Raw genomic sequence first — 19,362 nt, 5'->3', positions numbered from 1 at the left:
GACCCACTGTATTCAGTTGTACAGCTGAACTCCTCCGCCGAGACGAACCACCGGTGAGCAGCAGTGAATTATCTTGACCCCCGAGTCGCTGCTCTTTGGTTGAAACCGTGGGAGCGCTCTAATTGGCGGCCGTAAAAGAGAAAGGAAGTATTTAGTTCACTCCATTTTCATTGGAAGAGAAAGTCAAAGATAATTTAGCGCAGATTTTATCCTCGCGTCTCTGTCCTTTTCACGCGAACAGCAAAATCACAACTCTTTGACAATGTCCTTTAACAAGGGTCCTGCCTACGGGCTTACAGCAGAGGTGAAAAACAAGGTAAGTGTTTTTATACATTTATATATCACATAAACTAAGTTGCACTGAACTTTTCTTTTCTTTTTTTTCCCCCTCCATCATCCGCTCATTGTGCTTTTCTCTGAACGTAAGTGTGGCAGACACCTGGCGTCCATTTTGATATGCGTGCCCAGGTTAAAAGGTAGACTGAGGTGGATGGAGAAACTTAGTCAGAAGAGGTTTAAAAGTGCTTTTTTTAAAATATTAAACTGCCTCTAGAGTATCATAAAACTTAACCGAGTGTACGAAGTTTATATTCGTGTTTGAGTTTGACATGCTAAAAAGAAGAATATTGATTTTTCCCACGCAGGAGACAAAGTTAAAAACAGACTATGGGCGTTGTCCCTCTTGGCAAAGAAGAAGTGTCGTTGTGGCAAATTTGTTACCCCCGTTTCCAGGGTTTTTCTTCCCCCTGTGTGCTGTGTGCTGCCCGGCGTTGTGACCCGCATTAACACATAATGTAATTCACCCATTTGTGCTGACATTGGACGCCGTCCAATGTCAGCTAATGTCCGGACCCTGACTCGCTTTATTGCCTCTCAGAAATTGCAAGGATATTTCCTGATTCCCTTCAGCGCAGCGAGGTGTCGTGCTTCTTCTCTTGATTAAAACTTTATTACTATTATTTATTTCTTTTAGCTCAAATCATGTCAGGTCAGTGCAGGAAAGGGTGTAGTTTGCAGACTGAAGTTACACAAACCAAACAGTGACCCTCTCCTTCAGTAGTGTCTAACTGTTTTTTAAAGGGGAGAGCACCTTGTTTATTTGGACCTGCCTGCACAGATTTCATCCGGATCCACTTAAAATTCCAGGACTGATGCTTCAGTTTACTACACTGACCGCTTTATCTTCTATTACATAACCTCGAGTACTTTCCCTGTTTAAAATATGCCAGAAATGTGTTGTTACTGTGTAATACTGCGAGTTTGAATCCCACAATTTTATTGCCTGCTTCAAACTTTATTCCCCTTTTCTCTCTAAGATCAATGCTGAATTTTTAGGTCCAATATCAGGGAGTAAAAAGTTATGATGATCCCTCAAATGTGCTTATCAAACACTTGTGACAAAGACTGACAAGTATTTTACTGTCTATCATTGTCCACTTGTTAATAATTATAAAACACTATAAATTTAGACTTAAAAATAATATCTATTTATTTTTCTATCGCCTTTCAAAAGTGCTTTACAACAGCAGAGTCAAAACAGAATCCAATAAAATACCATATAATGAAAGAACTGTGGAGTAAGAACAAAGTATGCTGTAAGATATAAGATTAATGAAACCATATAATTGATGATAAAACATAGTGTGTGTTTGTAAAAGAAGACAGAGATGTGGCTTGTCTGAAAAGGGTTAAATATACATAAAATACTGCAAATAAAAATCACAGTATGGCCAAGTGCAGTATCCACATTGCAGGACCAGAACCAGATCGCAATTTTCTGAAAAAGGAAAAATGTGTGAGTGGCTTTTAGGGTTTGCTTTGTCCTTTTCAGAAACAATCTGCATCATATTGGACAACATATATACGCCAATACTTTTATATTTAATGTTATAACAAATACATGGTATGTTGTTATAACAAGAAAAGTGTCTTGTTATAACAATATGTTACCACATTATCCTAAAAAAGTTTGTAAAAGTTTTTTTGTTATAACGTGATGAGTTTGTTTGTCGTAACAGCGTGACAAAAATAATCCAGAAATGTTGAGCCTAAAGAACTGAACATACCACTCGACAGATAACGGCTGTGAAAGGCCGATATCATCTGATAACGCTGACTGACTGATTTATGTTTTGCTCTACTGAAAAAGGACAGACAGCGTTGAGCTCTGCAGGCCGCGCTCTGCTCACTCTCACCGGTGTTTCTTTAACTCACCTTCAGCTGATTTTTTTTTTTTTCTCATCACATTCCTCAACTCTACCCTTGTATAGCAAAGAAAGGGTCACGTCCCCTCCCTGAATCTCTGCAGAACAACATGTGCCGGACGCAAAGAAGTCATGTAGGTTTTCCTCTGTCTGTTACCAGTCATGTCCTTGAGCAGGGGGGGCGGGGGGGCGGGAGGGGGGCTAAAGAGATGCTGATTTGAGTGGTATTTCCTGCCATGCGTGACGTAACCGTCTCCGTGAAATGTGAGGCATTTAAGGGATTTACTCTCCTCCAGTCTCCCTGTTTTTTTTTTTGTTTTTTTTTTTCACTTTTGGATGTAGAAGAATCTGCAGCGGCGAGCATCTCAGACGTTTAGATCTGAACTCAAAAGCTGACCAGCTGCAATAAGCAACGTTTTGAACCTTTGGCTGCTTTCATTGAGCTCTTTTTATCCAAACCTCTGTGGGGCGAATTCCTTGCGTTCAGCTTGTCCCTGTAAATTACATCTGTAAGATTCTTTGTGGGCAATTAAAATAGCCAGTGTTGTTTTTAATATGGGGATAACCGAATGAAGGAAATGTAATTAGAAGACAGACATTCCTTCAGAGTACAACCAGCTGTGAGGTGAACGGGGCCAACTTCTATGTATATACTAGGTTAAACTCTGCGGTTTAGTTTCTCGTTGCCCTCGGGACACAGAGAGGGATTGTCGTTTGCACGGAGCTCGGCCGAACACCAGAGGAAATCTATACCTGCTCCAGTTTTCACTCGGGGACTTTGTTGCGCGACAAAACTGGAAAGCAGAAACGAAAAGAAAAAAAAAAAAACCCAAACCCAAAACTGACCTAACCGTTGTTTACGTGACCATAATGCTCTTCCTGAATGGCCTCTTTCAGAGCCAAGCCGAGCGTGTTCCTCACACTTCTGTCATCCATTCAGAAGAAAAAGCCTGTAACTCAGTAACGCCTCAACATTGACACACTCACGAGAAAGTCAGTCTTTGTGTGCCATGTTAAGCCCCTTAAAACTCCCCCTCCCCTTTTCAGCAGCAGCCTTCCTGTGTTTCAAGGCAGAATTTTGCAGTTTAGCAAACAGGATGTCCTTGTGTGTGTGTGTGTGTGTGTGTGTGTGTGTGTGTGTGTGTGTGTGTGTGTGTGTGTGTGTGTGTGTGTGTTAGGTCATGTCAGTGCCACCTTTTTATTTATGAAGGTTAAAAAAGACAAACCCCCCTCTGTAGACACAGCTCCACTGCACTGAGGCAAAGAGAAATTCAGTTTTGACCATGAAACATGATAACACACAGTCACAATAAACTTTAAGGACAAATATGAGCTTGTTTTGTGATATTATTGTTCCCCACAGCTCTGCCATTGTTACAGATGCAGCTCAGTTATCGGGTTATGAAGTGTGTGTGTGTGTGTGTGTGTTTGTGAGAGAGTGTGAGACAGGCTGCTAACTGTGTCAGACTACAAATGCATTCACCACAGATGCACCAAGGCAAAGAGAAAAAAGTCCATCATCACAATATTAAAGAACAAAGAAAAATGATTTTGACATGATATAAAATATTAACTTCCTTTTAACTTAAAGTGCTTCTGCTTTCCATTTTAATAAAAAAAGAAGTAAAAGTAGCCAGCCATGATCTCAGCCAAAAAAAAATGGCAATTTTAGAATTGCAAAACAAATACAATGCAGCTGTCAGTGGCAGTCCTTTTCTAAAATAAAATAACTAACCATGCAATATATAGAGATTGTCAAAATATATCGCAATGTTCGATATATTGTCAACCGATATTATTGGCCTATCACAGCTGTATCATCCTGTTTTATATCGGCACACATGTTGTCCAATATGCAAACATTTGTCTTTTCCCAGAACATAATGCAGTTTGTTTTTGTTTTGTTTTATAGGCAGCATTTTATGGATATTTGACCCTTTTTTTTTTATTCAAGTTTAATTAAACACTATTTGTATTATTTCATTTGTAGTTATTTATATAGTTATGCTTATTTATAATCATGAAGGTTTATTGTTAAACTGTAAAATATCAAACTGTTGATCGATCATCACAAAATGTGTGTTTATCTATAAGTTCTATATTCTTTTTATTATATTTTGCATGAAGAATATCAGCCGATATATTGATTATCTGATTTTTATTTGCAGCCTAACATTGGTATCAGATGCAGCCCCAGAACTTTAGTATTGGTCGTTCCCTAATTGCTACAACCTTAGCACTTACTGTTTTTAACTAATAACCTTCTGGCTGTTGTTGCTGCTCGTGACCTTTGACCTCTTTGCCCCACCAGATCGCACAGAAGTATGACCCTCAGAAGGAGGAGGAGCTGAGGATCTGGATTGAGGATCAAACCGGCGCTTCCATCGGCCCCGACTTCCAGAAAGGCCTGAAGAACGGAGTCATTCTGTGCCAGTAAGCAGCGCTGCAGCTCACTGTACCATATTGGCTTTGATCGTCCTTCTTTTTTTATGTTCTGTGGTTTGGAAAACTTCAATATTTTCCTCTTTTCTCGTTGCTTTTTTTTTCCCCCTCACAGACTCATCAACAATCTTCAACCAGATTCGGTGAAAAAGATCAACCAGTCAGCACTGAACTGGCACCAGGTGAGTTAAATGATGATGTCACGTACTTTTTAACCAATCGAGGGTGTGGCAACATTAGCGTCACACTTTTTCTTACCCAGTTAAGAGACTTTCTTTTGTTCGTGGTTGACAGATATTTCTTTGTGCTGTTGTTTTGTGCTTTTCTGTCAGTTCGGATGTCAGTACACTGAATCATGCTCGCTCATGGTTAATCGTTGCATGCCGGCAGTGTTGCAAGCATCTTTTGCTTTTACAGCCACTGCTGTCTGAAACTGGTTTCTTTACTGAGGTGTAACCAGTCACAGTAAACACACTCCCTCATTCGAGACCGGCTTAATGTTGCATACACAAACTGTTTTTACAAGGACTGCTGCGTCTGAGGAACGCTTCGGCCTGAGTGTTACTAACAACATTCAATTAAGTCTACTATGAGTTCTAATCAGAGTAAATGCAGATTTAAAATTAAGCAGATCTCTGTTGGACAGTTAAAACGAAATAATCAAAAAACAGCTCGGACATCCAAAAGCTATAAGTACTGGGTGCTGGACAATGCAGATACAAAAGTATAAAATTAAGTCTGCACACCAGAAACTGCTCCTTCTTGCGTGTTTAATAGTGTCACCACGTGGAATGTTTCGGGCCCCAGCCCTTCATCAACATAATTAAAACTAACCTATATACGTCCAAGTGTAGTGATGTAAACCAAAATTACAGTCTAGTCATCATGGAGATGCTTGCTTGTCCAAATGAAAGTAAATAAAAGATAAAATTGTCCTGTCCTGCCTTGTATCCCAAAACAAAATGTTGCATTATTTGCTAGCAAAGTAAAAAAGTTACATTGCTTGCTAGTTAGCTAAAAGTAAGCAAGCTAAAAAGTTTAAAGAAAAATTACATTGTTTTCTAGCTAGCTAGAAAATTAAGATATTACATTGTTTGCGGACTAAGAAGTGAAAAAAGTATTTTTGCTAATTAGCTAAAAAATTAAATGATTGTTTGCTATCAAGGTTAAGTTTTTCAAAAAGAAAGTTATACTGATTACTAGCTTGCTAAAATTTAACTAAACATTGCTAGCTAGCCAAATGTTAGTTAGCCTAGTTAGCTAATTCATGAAGGCTCAGCGTAGAGGCTCTAATCTCTCCGTCTTTGATAAAAAGATGTTAGCTGAATTAATGAAGCAATACGACTAATAATAAAATATTAAAAATGGACAGCAGCACGGTAATGAAAACTTTCTTCAAGTAACTTGATTATTTTGTTCAATCAATCTAAAAAAAAAAAAAAAAGGCAGCCACTTGAAAAGTAAAATGTAGGTATAAAGTTAATACTGGAGCTGCTTCAAACTTTAGTGCAACATAATTTAAAGTTTGGGTCAACCCAGCTTTAGGGTGGCTTGCAAGCACATATCTCATAAATCCGACACTCACGTTGTCATTAATCTCGTTTGAAATCTGTGTTTTCAGCTGGAGAACCTGACGAACTTCATCAAAGCCATCACAGCGTACGGCCTGAAGCCTCATGACATCTTTGAAGCCAACGACCTGTTTGAGAACGGCAACATGACGCAGGTCCAGACAACGCTGCTCGCGCTCGCCAGCATGGTGAGTCTTAATAATCAGACACTAACACTGTGGGATCTGTTTTCCTCTCATCTGTTGTAACAGATGATTTGATTTTAATCTATTTACCATGAAAACCTTCTGTACTCTTTTTTTCTCTCAGGCCAAGACCAAAGGCTGCCAGTCACGGGTGGACATCGGGGTGAAGTACGCTGACAAGCAGGAGAGGATGTTTGATGATGAGAAGATGAAGGCTGGAAGTTGTGTCATTGGCCTACAGGTAAAGTGTTTTTTTGTTTTTTTTAATGAGCAGCAGCAGTTCAGGTTTGGACTTGAAACCAGCAAAAACTGATCGCTGCGTACACTTCATCGCAAAATCTCAATAACTGCCATGTTCCTTCATTAGAACCACGTCTCTCATTTATTTGAAATTTCAAATTAGACAGTTTCTTTACAGCAGGGTCTCTGTAGATCCTAAAAGTTTAAAACCCAATAATCTGAATTTTAGGCCTTAAAATATTTTAAATACAATTTTGATGGGTCTTAAAAATTGAATTATGAAGTTACTTACGTTTCTTTTTGGGGGGGGGGGGTGCATTGATTGTGCTGTAACAACTATAAAAAATCAACATTGAAGCACTGATGTATGTGTGCGTGTTGCAAGTATGGATATGAAAAAGGTTTTAAAATACATTCACGGTGGTTTTAAAATACAACTGTGACTAAAAGACAGTTAAAGACGGTTGTGAATAAAGTAAAAAGGTGAAATATTTCTCCACAAAACAAGTTTCATTTATTAACTTGTGTTTTTGGCTGGATCTGATGGAGGCGGGGCTCTTTATTTGCTCCGGGAGCTGAGCGTGATACTGCATGTGCTGAAACTTCTGCAGAACCAGACTGTCATGATAGTCACGTGTCAACCAAAGCATACTTCAGCAGAACAGCTCCTCATTGTTCTCACTGCCTCTGAAGCTTCTGTTTTTGTTGTTGTTTCCGTCACCAGGAAAGACGTCAGGTAGAGGAATGACGGCTACATGAGCAGTGATGAAATCTCACCATACGACTTACTGGTTTCAGTGTCTTGAGTGTTTCTGCCCAAATTAGAATAAATAAATGAAAGATAAATTTGAGTGCTGTCGGAACTTAGTAAGTATAAAAGAGGAGGGACAACTTTATTTTTGTCTGCCTTAACAAAACGTTACATTATTTGCTAGCTTGATTTAAAAAAACACTGCTTGCTAGTTAGCTAAAAAGGTAAAATGTGACATTATTTGCTAGCAAACTAAAAAAAAGTTACATTGCTTGCTAGTTAGTTAAAAAAAATACTTTTTAGCTAGCTAGGAAACAAATAACAAAAAATTACATTTTTTGCTAGCTAGCTACTAAGTTAACAAAATGCTGCATTGTTTGCTAGCTAGATTTAAAGAAATCACATTGCTCGCTAGTTAGCTAAGAAGTTAAAATGTGACATTATTTGCTAGCAAACTAAAAAAGTCAGCCAAAAGTTAAGTAGCTGTTAACTTTTAAGCTAACTAGCAAACATTAAAACAAAACATTACACTGTTTGCCAGCTAGCTAAAAAGTTAAAATGTCATAGTTAGCATTCTCATGGCAGCTAAGCAGAAATTAGAAAATTTCATTATTTTTCTCAATCCAATCTCAAATGCTGTGACATAACTTTCACAAAAGTGTCATAAAGTTTTACATTTAACTTGTTGAAACCTGTAGAAACCCTGATAGTCAAAGCTCACAGCTGACTGACGGGTTAAAGTTTGCCTTCCGTCATGATTATATGAACATCACACGCTGTTGAAAACCACTGAACCTGCACTGTACAGCAACTCTGGTAACTCTGGTTGATTTATTGTGGTGTTTCTGTCTTTAGATGGGGACCAACAAGTGTGCCAGTCAGAAGGGCATGAACGCATATGGCACCAGGAGGCACTTATATGACCCCAAATCTCAAATTGCGCCCCCCCAGGACAGCTCAACCATCAGCCTGCAAATGGGAACCAACAAGGGGGCGAGTCAGGTACGGAACACATTCCCATCTTCTCATAAAAATCCAGTATTACATAGAAACTCCAGTGGAAACCAGCCTGAGGGCGTCACTCATTCCTTCTCCTTCCGCTCCTGTAAACACGTGTCATGTTTAGTCTTGTCGAAAGCTGTAACCTGCTGGATTGTCTCCACCAAGACAAACCTGACACTCGATCTGTTGGACCAATCATGTGCGTTCAGTGAACTCAGCACTTATTAATGCCTGAACAGGAATTAAAACTGATATATAAATGTTGTAACCATAGACGGGAGAATCAGAATCATCTTATCTTCTTCTTTTTTTTTTTTTTTTCCAACCTGAGGCTGCACAGTACCAATGACAGCTGGTGGGTGATGGTGATGATACTGGGACTGGAGCGGTGCTCAGTTCTGTCTTGTGCATTGAGCAGGAAATAATGGCGACCTGTCTGGTTGCAAGCTTTCTCACGCTAAAGCTAAACAACTAAACAGTCACTAAAATAAGTCTCTGTTAACATTTTAGGCAAGAAATAGACAATGTACGCTGTAACTACTCAAAATGTTATATTAAATAAGTTATTGAGTAAACTTGGTGAGGTGAAAGTGAATAATGGTTAATATTTTAATATTTTCAATAAAAAAAAATTCAGGCACCCAGATAACAACAATTAAAGTTCACTGCTCATCGTGACCAATTTTTCTAAACAGATTTGTTTCTAAAACTCAAATATTCAAGTGGATCTACCAAAGAAAACTAAATTAATTTCCCTTCAAGGAGGAGTAATAAAACCAAAAACATTTGGCAGCAGGTTGTCTTGAAATTTTGAGTTGCCTCAACTTTTTTCAAAACATTGTAACAGAATATTGATCCATATTTGATCAATATTACCTAGTTTAAGTTTGATCAGAGATTTGTGAGGTTTGTTGCACTGGACGGATTCACCGAGTGTGACCTGTCAATCACATAGTAGCCCCGCCCTGCTTTTCCGGCCTATTTTTACTGCAAATAGAACCATAATTTACTAAATGAACATCATGATGTGTTGCAGAAGACTTGAAGCTTGTGACTGAGACCATAAACTCATCAGGAAACTGTTTACTGAGGTCATAAATCAGTTGAGAAGTCGGTCATTTTCTCATAAGGATAAATACAATCAGACTTGTTTTTGCAACCGGTGGATTCGCCCCCTGCTGGCGAGTAGAAAGACTGCAGGCTTAAGGCATTTCAGACCAGGAAGCTCCGTCCACGTCATCTTCTATGGTTATAACATCATAAAGTAAATTTTTTTAAAAGTAATTAAAATGTAACTCTTTTGTTCTTTTTCGTCAGGCTGGGATGACGGCTCCAGGGACAAGGCGTGCCATTTACGACAAGAAGCTGGGCACGGACAAGTGTGACAGCAGCACCATGTCCCTACAGATGGGCTTCAACCAGGGAGCCAACCAGAAGGGCCAGAACTTTGGCCTGTCGCGGCAGATCTACGACCCCAAGTACTGTCCCACGCCCGGAGAGGTCACCGACGATCACAACGGGGCCGGCGTCGGAGGCAACTACATCCCAGATTACCAAGACGAGGGTTACCAAGGCTACCAGGAAGAGGATCAGGTGTACCAAGACGACGGGACTGATTATTAGAAGGAAGGGAAAAAGAGAGGTCGTGTAAGGTAACGGTCACACATGCGCGAATACACATCTCTGACCGGTGATAGCAAAAGAGGTGTGTGTGTGTGTGACCGTACCCCGAGGGAGGGATTATCGCCTGCGGGGAAAAAAACAAACCTCAAAGCAGGCGGTTTATTTTTATATCAGTAGGATGTTACACCATTATTTTTTGGGTCATATCCTTTTTAGTATTGTATGAAATTGTTTTCTTACCCCTAATGTGCAAAACCAATATCACACATATCATGATGAACTGTATTTCTGTGATTTTTATATTTAAAGTGACCACAGGAGCCGATCTTTTTGGCTTAGTGTTCTGTCGCAGGGATGTTTTTAATGTGCCAAAGCCCCTCTTTTTTTGTTTTTGTGTTTTTTTGTTTATTTACAGACTCATTAGTTACATTAAGGGAGATCCCCAAGTTTTTGGGCAACATGAAATAAAACTAAAAGCGAAACATTAGGGAGTTTTTAAAGGACCATTTATGAGAAAGTGAATCTTTGAACAAAACACCCGTGTTAGTGTTGAAGTGTATTAGCCGTATCGTCTGTGTGAACAACATCATTCCTGTGAATGAGAATGTATGCGTTTGTTTTTTACTCCTTCAGTATCTTCTTCATCCCTTCAGTATTTGTCATTCACATAAACAGTAGTGAGCAGTTTTTAGTTGTTCAGACAGATGAGGAAACAAAAAGGATTTTCCTTTCAGCCTTACCTTTAAAATTCTGTCTTTTTTCTCACTCATTTCATTTTTTCTCTCTCTTTTTTTTTTTTAATAGAGGAAATATTTCCTTTGTTTGCATAACCAGTCCAACTGGAGTTAAGCTTGTTTTCTTTGGATTTAAGACGGTGGGGGAGGATAAAATAATACTCAAGTGAAGTTTTCGAACATTCCAAACAAGAATACTGGATCCTTTTTTTTTGTCAGTGAGTAATGTTAAAGTGAATTATCTGAAATATTGGTCGAAATGCGAACCAATCATACAATTGATCATTTTTATTTATGCATATTTGTGATTTTAATGGGGGTTGTTTTGTACTTTGAGTAACATTTTGGTATTGGACTATGCTTTTTCTTCTGGAATAATCTTTATGCCAACGGAAAAAGAAATGTTTCAATTGAGAAGTATGTTTCTGTGAATACTGTGTAATAAAATGTGTATTCATTCATGACGTGTCTGTTTGTTTTTGTAAACAGACGGCCTGTGAGTTGTTTACTTAGATCGGCAGCAGCGTTGCTTTGATTACGCGTCGACAGATATCGGTTAGTAGGTGCAGGGAAGCGTGCTTATCAGAGATTCCTTTTAAGAAAAGCAGATGATAAACCAGTTGACCAGATATGATAAACAAAACAGGAAGGGCTATGAAGCCACAAGTTGCACTATTTCTACAGAACTGCACACTGCTGCACGATCCTGCACGTCTTCCTTCAGAAACAGACAAACATGTATAGTGTGTTTGTAAAGTGTTGCTTAAAAGAACGTTTTCACGCTTAAATGCAGATGGATTTTGTTTTAATTCTCCAGATTTTTAGATTCATGCTGTATCTCTGGGATTCCTTCCTCCACTCCAAAAAGCAATATAATTCATGGCACTAAACATTTAAAGTGTAATTATTGTGTTTTTTTCAAACAGTTATAACTCAAATGAGTATGGGACACAATACCACAGTCCAACATGAAGAAAATAATAAAATAAATGCAGTACATTTGATCTCAACAGTCATGTCTTTTTGACATCAGTGTCTACAGAAAAATTCATAAAACACAGACAAAAGCATGTTTTAATTCTATATAAATTATAATAATAAATAGTCCATCTGGCCTTTCACCCTTGTGTTGGGTTGGAGGCACGTAGGAAATCTCACAGTCTGACAAAACTAAGATGACAAATAGAGGAAGTGAGAACATAGTGTGTGTTTCTGTAAGCAGAACTGAGCCTTTAAACCTCTTCAGCGGCCACGTCCCTGACCGACATTACTCTCTTTCTGAGGCCGTTTTTAAAGATGTATCATATGAAACTAGAAGCCCAAAGGAATCCACCGGTACCAACCATGTCGGGAAACTGGCTGAATTACTCTGAGTCGGCTGAGTTACGCAGTGATCTCTCAACTCAAGATATCTGACTGAAAATGGGTTCCACTGGTACACAACGGTCCCCAGTTTACATATCAGTGGTGCAAAGAATACGAAATATCTGTACTTCAGTACAAGTACTGTTACATTAGTAAAATATTGCTCAATTACAAGTAAAAGTACTGGTGTTAGAAAACTACTTAAGTAAAAGTACATGACCAAACCAGGGCTGCAAATTTTCTGCTTCTTCCTGAACCGCTAGCAGACTAACAATCGATTAATCATCAATAATTTATAAAATACAAAATGCATGCTTAATCTCATTTTCATTTATTTCATGTTTTTGTTATTTTTTGTCATTCTGATTTTCCTCATTCAATAAATGCGGTGCGGTCACAATGATTTCCAGACTATTGATTAAATATCGATTACTACATTTGTAACTTTTCAAATTCCTAATGACAAATTAATTAGTCACCTGTGTGTCCTGGTTTTCATTGGTCTGTTTGTGATCAGATCATTTTATTGGCTACAAAAATGTAGATGAAACGTTTGAACATTAATTCAAGTTGGACACATTTATGACTTTAAAAGTACCTACATAGATTACACAGTAAAAAATACTGACGTACGAGTAAAAGTACAGACTTGAAAATCTACTCATAAAAGCACAAGTACCCCAGAAAACTACTGATTACTACAGTAATTTGAGTATTTGTAATTAGAGACTTCCACCCCAATGCAGTTTGCTGCTCAAGTATTTCCACCTGCTCTGTTTCAGTATTTCTGCAGACTGAGGAGCCTGAACTGTATCAGAATATCATAAATTAAGTTTGACTGGAAAGATGAGACTCGTGGATTGAATGATTGACATATAGTGACCTTTAGGATAATCACAGCCTCATAAAACTTTACGAACACTAACTAAAGCCCTGTGGCATTCAGAGGCTCGGTGCTTTTCTATAAAGGTATATTGACAAAAAGGGAGATCTGTACTTGGGCTGTCACAATATCATGTTTTTCACTATACGATTATTGTGACAACCTTGGTGCAATATCCATAGAAAGTCTGAAAAAAAAAATGCTATCAGTCAAATTGACCTTCAATGTTGTTTATTTTGCATTTTGTCTCTTTTTCAGCAAATGAATGACACTCAAAACACGAGTTTATAAGGAGGTGGAGAGAGAGTCTGCAACCATAATTGTACAAAAAGCGCAACTACATTTTGTGGAAAGTGAAATGTGTGTGTTTGGAGGGCAATGGGGGAGACAAAGTGAGAATGGAGATAAATGTAAATCATTTTAGAGCATACAGTAATATTTAAGAGATGCTGGATTATTTACATGACGCTATCATATATTTATTATTAACATGATACTAGTATTTAATTGTTTAAATATCAAGATTATCATCAATACCGGTATATGTGTTCACCATCTGAATCACAGAGAAATGAATTCTTGCTGAAACCTCCAAACAGTCAATAGTTTTTCCTTAAATACCAAATCACAGCACATTTTTTTTTTTTCCTCTGGTGTTCTTCAAGGTCTAAACCAGGGTTGGAATTACACAGTGGCTTTCAGAGGAGCCCTACTTTCCAGCACACGCAGCTACTAAAACATATCACATGCACAAGCACGCAAGGAAGTGTGCAGCAGCGCGCTCCATCGCAGGGTTACTGCAAAAAACAGTCTGCTGTTAATACTGCAGACTGTTAATACCGTCAATAACATTTAATAGATGCTACATAACAACAACATAAGGCTACTGTTCAGAATCAAAGAATAATCAGCTGAGGACACAGACAATGCTTTTCAGCTTCTCATTCACATCCCTTCAAGAATCATGTAGTAAAACAATAAAGTTGGGTTTTTAACTACAAATAGAGACATCATGAAAAGATAAAGGAAATATAAGAGAAGAAATGTAATCTGTAAAACTGTAAATGAACAATGTTGCAGAGCTCTCTCTAAATATCTCAAAATAAACTTTCAGTGGAGCTCACGTCCTTTTCAGGGGAGTCGAACTCCTCTTAGCTCCCCCATAATTCAAACTATGGTCTAAAAACAATGTTTATTGCAGATTTATGACTAGAACAACATGGCAGAGTGCTGGGCTGCATCTTAAATTAATCTTCAGGCTCCCAGCTCTCAGATGTGGTGGACCACTACTATATGTGCCGTATACTGTTGACCAGATATCTCCTCCTGAGATCTCTTGTCTCCTGAGAGGGAGAGTGAAAGAATTTCCTATAGGACCTAACAGGTGGAAAATATGTTCAGCTCCATTCTTGTTCATTTATTATCAAGATGAACTCGCGGGGGATCAGTCCTTCAGAGCACAGAGTAAAATATCAAAAACCTTTAATAACTTTAGTAATGAAAAAACACTCAATAACACATTTTCAAATAATAATAATAATAATGATAAAAATAAAAATAAAATAAATAAATACATAGATGTCCCAAAATGTACTCCAAATAAATGAGGTAACAACACCACTGGTCCCAAAGGTATTCCAAAAAAATCAGGGACTTTTGATTTCTAACAACTACATGAAATTATTTCGTAGTATGGCAATGTGTGATATTTTTGGAGGGCTTAATTTTTCTTTCTTTCTTTTTTTTAAGTGTTAAAAATAGGGCTGCATGGTTGGTAAAAAGTCATATTGTGATTGTTTTTATATTTATTGAGGTCTGTACCAAACAAACATATTTTATTTTCTTTCGTCTGAAGAACAAGATTAATTTTTTGAAGCGGTTCATCTATGCAACACTACATTTTTCTTTTTTTTTTTTCTTACTGAGGCGTCAAGGCCCCACATGAGAGGATTAATGTGGTAGAGGTGAAGAAATAACATAAAAAAAAAAAAAAAATCTTTAACCTTTGCTTTATTTGGTGCAATATACACAATTATTTGAATGAAACCGTTTACTATGTTTAGAAGGGATATGTGCTCTATGCTACAAATTATTAGATCTTACCCATAGCAGCCATATTGATTAAAAATAGTGAGGTGTTACCAATGATACTAATTAAGGTCTCATTCCATTTAGTGTGGCAGAGCCTATCCATTAGCAGCACCCTGACTCTATTTGACATAAATGGAACAAAACCTCAATTAGTAACATTAGCAGCGTCCGTGTTTATTGTACTGTTTCGTGTCAAAATGGCCGCTGTGAAAAAAAAAAAGTTCTACCGAGACGATAAAGTTGAGTTCTTTGACGATAATAAAAACAGGACACGTTGGTAAGAAACTTGACACTGCACAGAATCTGGACTAAATGGTTGTGCGACAGCTCCACCTGCTGTCCGCAGCGGGGACTGAAGCCGGAAGACACCACCGGATGTGTGTCTCAAATCGCGCGATATCAGGCCAAACGAGACTTCTGTCCGTTCTTTCCCTCCCGGATCATCAGGCAAGATGGTAGGTGTTCTACCGATCGTGGAGCTTGCCAAGTATAATCTACATGCATCTGAGCTTTATATGAGCTGATTTGGATATTTTGTGACATTATCCGACAGTTACACACGTTCACTGACCATTCAGTAGAAAATTTGTGCTCCGAGTGTTACATAAAGCTATGTTTATAGACTCTGTATTAGCCTGAGGTTTAGCCGTCTGTGGCTAAGCTAACCCGGTGGTTCAACGCAGTTTGTAACAGTGATTAAACACGACCTGTCTTTACAATGTCAGTTCGCCCGAGCGAGGGTTATTATACTGTTAAGAAGATTGTTATCAGTGACGTTTAATTCAGTTTTGTTGAAGCATTTGGGGGTCAATGTACCAATTGCTAAATGCACAAGCTACACACTGACCAGGGGTGATGTCTCTCTGTTTCAGGCGGATACTGAGATCAAGAAGAAGCGTACCTTCAGGAAGTTCACCTACAGAGGTGTGGACCTGGACCAGCTTCTGGACATGTCTTAGTAAGTGAAACACTACAGAGGCTGAGAAACTGATCATCTGTGACGGTCAGCTGGGGCATCTGGACTGCGGTTTTCATTAGCTTGCAATCTGACATCCTGCTTGCTAAATGTACCCCCTTGCTTTCCATCCAACAATATCATCCCATGTATATTCTTCAAAAGAATGTTTTGCTATTGATTGAATATGGGTATTAATTTGAGTCCATCATGATAGATGATGTGCACTCTGAGGTCACTGTTTAATAAAGGTAGTGACGGGAGCTGACTAGACATTGCTCTGACACAGGACACACTAGTTTTGTTGGTTGCACAAGTTTCAGTTGAAGTGAATGTGATAATTATCATTTGTCCCAGTTAAGCAATTTGATGCCTGGTCTGTGAAATGTCAGAAAATTATGATAAATGATGATCCAAGTCCGACATGACATCCTTGATGGTCTCTTATCCACAACACAAGTATTCAGTATGCTGTCACTAAAGTATCTTAAAAAGATTAATGAGCTGTAATAAGAATTTTGACTTGACTATTCATTGATTGGCTGATCATGAAAATATTTGGTTAGAAGCGTAGCAATTGACACCTAATATCATTGCAGCTGTATGGAGTTCAAGAACTTTTAAAAATTCTTGACATTGGGCAGTGCTACGGTTTAAAGGTAGAGTATGCAATATGACGGATCCATTTGCAAATGCACTTTTCAAAGTAAATTGAGTCTCACTTAGTTCGTCAAGTACTGATAACTTTGGTTGAGTCTCATCCAAGCGATCAACCCAAAGTGTCACGACCTGGGAATGAAAATTTTGTTATTGGTTGATTCCCCGAAAAGTCCTGAACACAGTAAAATGGGACAGTACAGGGATTCAGTGGATACAGACACAACTACACACTTGTAATGGGTCATAACAGATGATTGAGAGGGATTATATAGGAGTCTATACATTAGTTGTTGTTTTTTTGGAAAAATGAAATCCAGCATGTTCTGCCTGTTAACAATGGAAAGGGGCCTCATTGACATCACTGTCCTCTTCTCTTGTGTAGTGAGCAGCTGATGCAGCTCTACTGCGCCCGCCAGAGGAGGAGGCTGAACCGTGGCCTGCGCCGCAAGCAGCAGTCCCTCCTGAAGCGCCTGCGCAAGGCGAAGAAAGAGGCTCCCCCCATGGAGAAACCAGAGGTGGTGAAGACCCATCTGAGGGACATGGTCATCCTGCCTGAGATGGTCGGGTCCATGGTTGGAGTGTACAACGGCAAAACTTTCAACCAGGTTGAAATCAAGGTGAAGCATTGTTGATCAGTCCACTGAACCCACAGCTTTCTTGAATGTGCTTGTTGTAATTTGTGTGGCATTCAGAGGTTGACGTTGGAGGCTATTGTAGAACATTAAATAACAAATAAATAAAAAATGCACTCAGATTGGGAAATTTTATGTACACAGAACAGGCAGAAGTTAGTCAAAGAACCAATATCTGCAGTTGGTCTCATTTGAAGCAGTTCCACATCTGTCTGTCCTGCCAAATAAGCCGTCATCTCCCATTGTCAGAACAGTATACATAAAGTAGAAGCTATGAAAACCTTTTTATGAGGGCTGAACAATTAATGGAAATATTATAGAACTTGTAACAAGTGCAATATCCAAATCGCAGGATCTGCAATTTTTTCGATAAAGGAACAGCATCTGCATAAACTATAAATTAGGCATTGATTGACCTCAGCAAAAATCACATTTTTATTTCAGTGAAAATGAAATACAAAATGTACCGTTCCCTTTAAAATATTGAATTTTAAACGCAATTGCAATGTCCAAATAATCTGATAAGTGAACTAACATGAAAGTTCTATTGTACACAGAACCACGGTTGAGTTGCTGCAAATGATGGAGATTGAGATAAATCTGTGTTTTTGAAAACTGATGCGTCACATCACTGATCGATAACTATAAACCCGAAAGTCATTAAGTTGATGAAGTGCCGGAAATGATTTTGGAAAGATTCCAATTTAACCCCCTCTTTGTGCTCCTATGCTTCTGGCATGCCTGTGTACAAGTCATTGTTCTGCAGATTTTCCCAATTATACCCACTAAAATTGCCACAAAAGAAAATGTGAGTCTGTTCAAGATTGCCTGAACTCTAGACCAAAGACATGCAATGTGCAAAACGTGTTGGACCTCTAAAACAAGCCTATGGCAACATTAAATTTTTTAAGAATACAGGATGCTTCAGAATAATAGTGCTGACAAAACCTGCCAACTGGGCCAGACAGTTTAACAATAAGGTAGTGCTGACAATAAATGCTACCTCCAGAGTACACTTACTCCTAGTTCCTCCGGTCAAAAGCACTAATTAAAGCGTATAACTCAAGATATTCACTATGTTAGCGCTGCGTAAAGTGCTTACCCATGACTGACTCCACTGTCTTTGATGCACACTATTAGGAGGAAAATTTATTGTAGGCCTCAAACATAACTGCCAAGTGGCACTGACAGTCATGCCCACAAATATTAATAGACGGTCCATTACAGGGAAACATAAGCTCGCAGTGTGTGTATAAAGTGAGACCTCAGTTTATGATGAGCAGCTACTACATTACTGTGCACGCAGCTGTAAGTGTACCGAGGGCATTTATCCTGTTACTAACGTGTTTCTCCTCTCCGCAGCCTGAGATGTGCGGCCACTATTTGGGCGAGTTCTCCATCACCTACAAGCCAGTCAAGCACGGTCGCCCTGGTATCGGAGCCACACATTCTTCTCGATTCATCCCTCTGAAGTAGAATGGCTGTGTTCTTTGTATAAATAAAAAAAAAAAAAAGGTTGCTCCACAAAACTTGTCTGCTTTGCTTTCTTCATCATAATGTTTCAAAACGAAATGCTTGTCTGCAGGGTGTAATAATCAAACTTGAGTATTTGACTTCTGTAGATATCTTGATAAGCCATATGAGCAGGTGCCACGTAAGAAAAGAATGCAATGGGTTTTGCTGCTGGTAATTATATTGTAAGATTAATGAAAATCTTAAGAATTATGTTTGTAAATGGTTTTTATTGCACTATGACAGAAGATGCAGAAAATTTATTTTTACTGTAATGAAAACACAAACAAAATAGTGCAGCAATTAATATGTATTTCATTTGTTAGGAACATAAGTGTAATACAGTTGCACACCGCTGGATTAAACAGACTAGTTTGATTAGAAAACTTAATCCAATGATTTATGGGTCATACATTTTCTCTCCTGTCTGAACGGTTAAATTGAGTTGTACGTGTTGAACATTAACTTGAGCACTGCACAAGCTGATGTGGTTTATTCAGTGTACGAGAAAT

The 19,362-nt window shown here is 38.5% G+C and overlaps 2 protein-coding genes across 2 annotated transcripts; both read left to right on the top strand.

Moving 5' to 3' along the window:
- The first annotated feature begins 156 nt into the window (after positions 1 to 156).
- On the top strand, positions 157 to 10,109 carry cnn2 (calponin 2). The gene is made up of 7 exons (XM_084732064.1): positions 157 to 316; positions 4,516 to 4,637; positions 4,762 to 4,828; positions 6,268 to 6,405; positions 6,527 to 6,643; positions 8,249 to 8,395; positions 9,713 to 10,109. The coding sequence occupies exons 1-7, from the start codon at positions 263 to 265 to the stop codon at positions 10,016 to 10,018; spliced, it is 951 nt and encodes a 316-aa protein (XP_084588190.1). The 5' UTR covers positions 157 to 262; the 3' UTR covers positions 10,019 to 10,109.
- Positions 10,110 to 15,475: 5,366 nt separating this feature from the next.
- rps15 (ribosomal protein S15) lies at positions 15,476 to 18,867 on the top strand. The gene is made up of 4 exons (XM_084732965.1): positions 15,476 to 15,546; positions 15,964 to 16,049; positions 17,089 to 17,323; positions 18,701 to 18,867. The coding sequence occupies exons 1-4, from the start codon at positions 15,544 to 15,546 to the stop codon at positions 18,812 to 18,814; spliced, it is 438 nt and encodes a 145-aa protein (XP_084589091.1). The 5' UTR covers positions 15,476 to 15,543; the 3' UTR covers positions 18,815 to 18,867.
- The last annotated feature ends 495 nt before the right edge of the window (positions 18,868 to 19,362 follow it).

The sequence above is a fragment of the Lutjanus erythropterus genome, chromosome 12, assembly GCF_056507025.1.
Source record: "Lutjanus erythropterus isolate fLutEry1 chromosome 12, fLutEry1.hap2, whole genome shotgun sequence".
In the NCBI taxonomy this organism is placed as follows: Eukaryota; Metazoa; Chordata; class Actinopteri; order Lutjaniformes; family Lutjanidae; genus Lutjanus; species Lutjanus erythropterus.
This window is presented reverse-complemented; position numbering and strand designations above follow the sequence as displayed.

Bases quoted from the DNA above. Each gene is read 5' to 3' on its own strand.
- rps15 (XM_084732965.1), top strand. The intron at 16,050-17,088 runs GTAAGTGAAACA...TCTCTTGTGTAG, and splicing joins CAGCTTCTGGACATGTCTTA to TGAGCAGCTGATGCAGCTCT. The intron at 17,324-18,700 runs GTGAAGCATTGT...TCCTCTCCGCAG, and splicing joins TCAACCAGGTTGAAATCAAG to CCTGAGATGTGCGGCCACTA.
- cnn2 (XM_084732064.1), top strand. From the start codon at position 263: ATGTCCTTTAACAAGGGTCCTGCCTACGGGCTTACAGCAGAGGTGAAA. The intron at 4,638-4,761 runs GTAAGCAGCGCT...TCCCCCTCACAG, and splicing joins AACGGAGTCATTCTGTGCCA to ACTCATCAACAATCTTCAAC. The intron at 4,829-6,267 runs GTGAGTTAAATG...CTGTGTTTTCAG, and splicing joins CAGCACTGAACTGGCACCAG to CTGGAGAACCTGACGAACTT.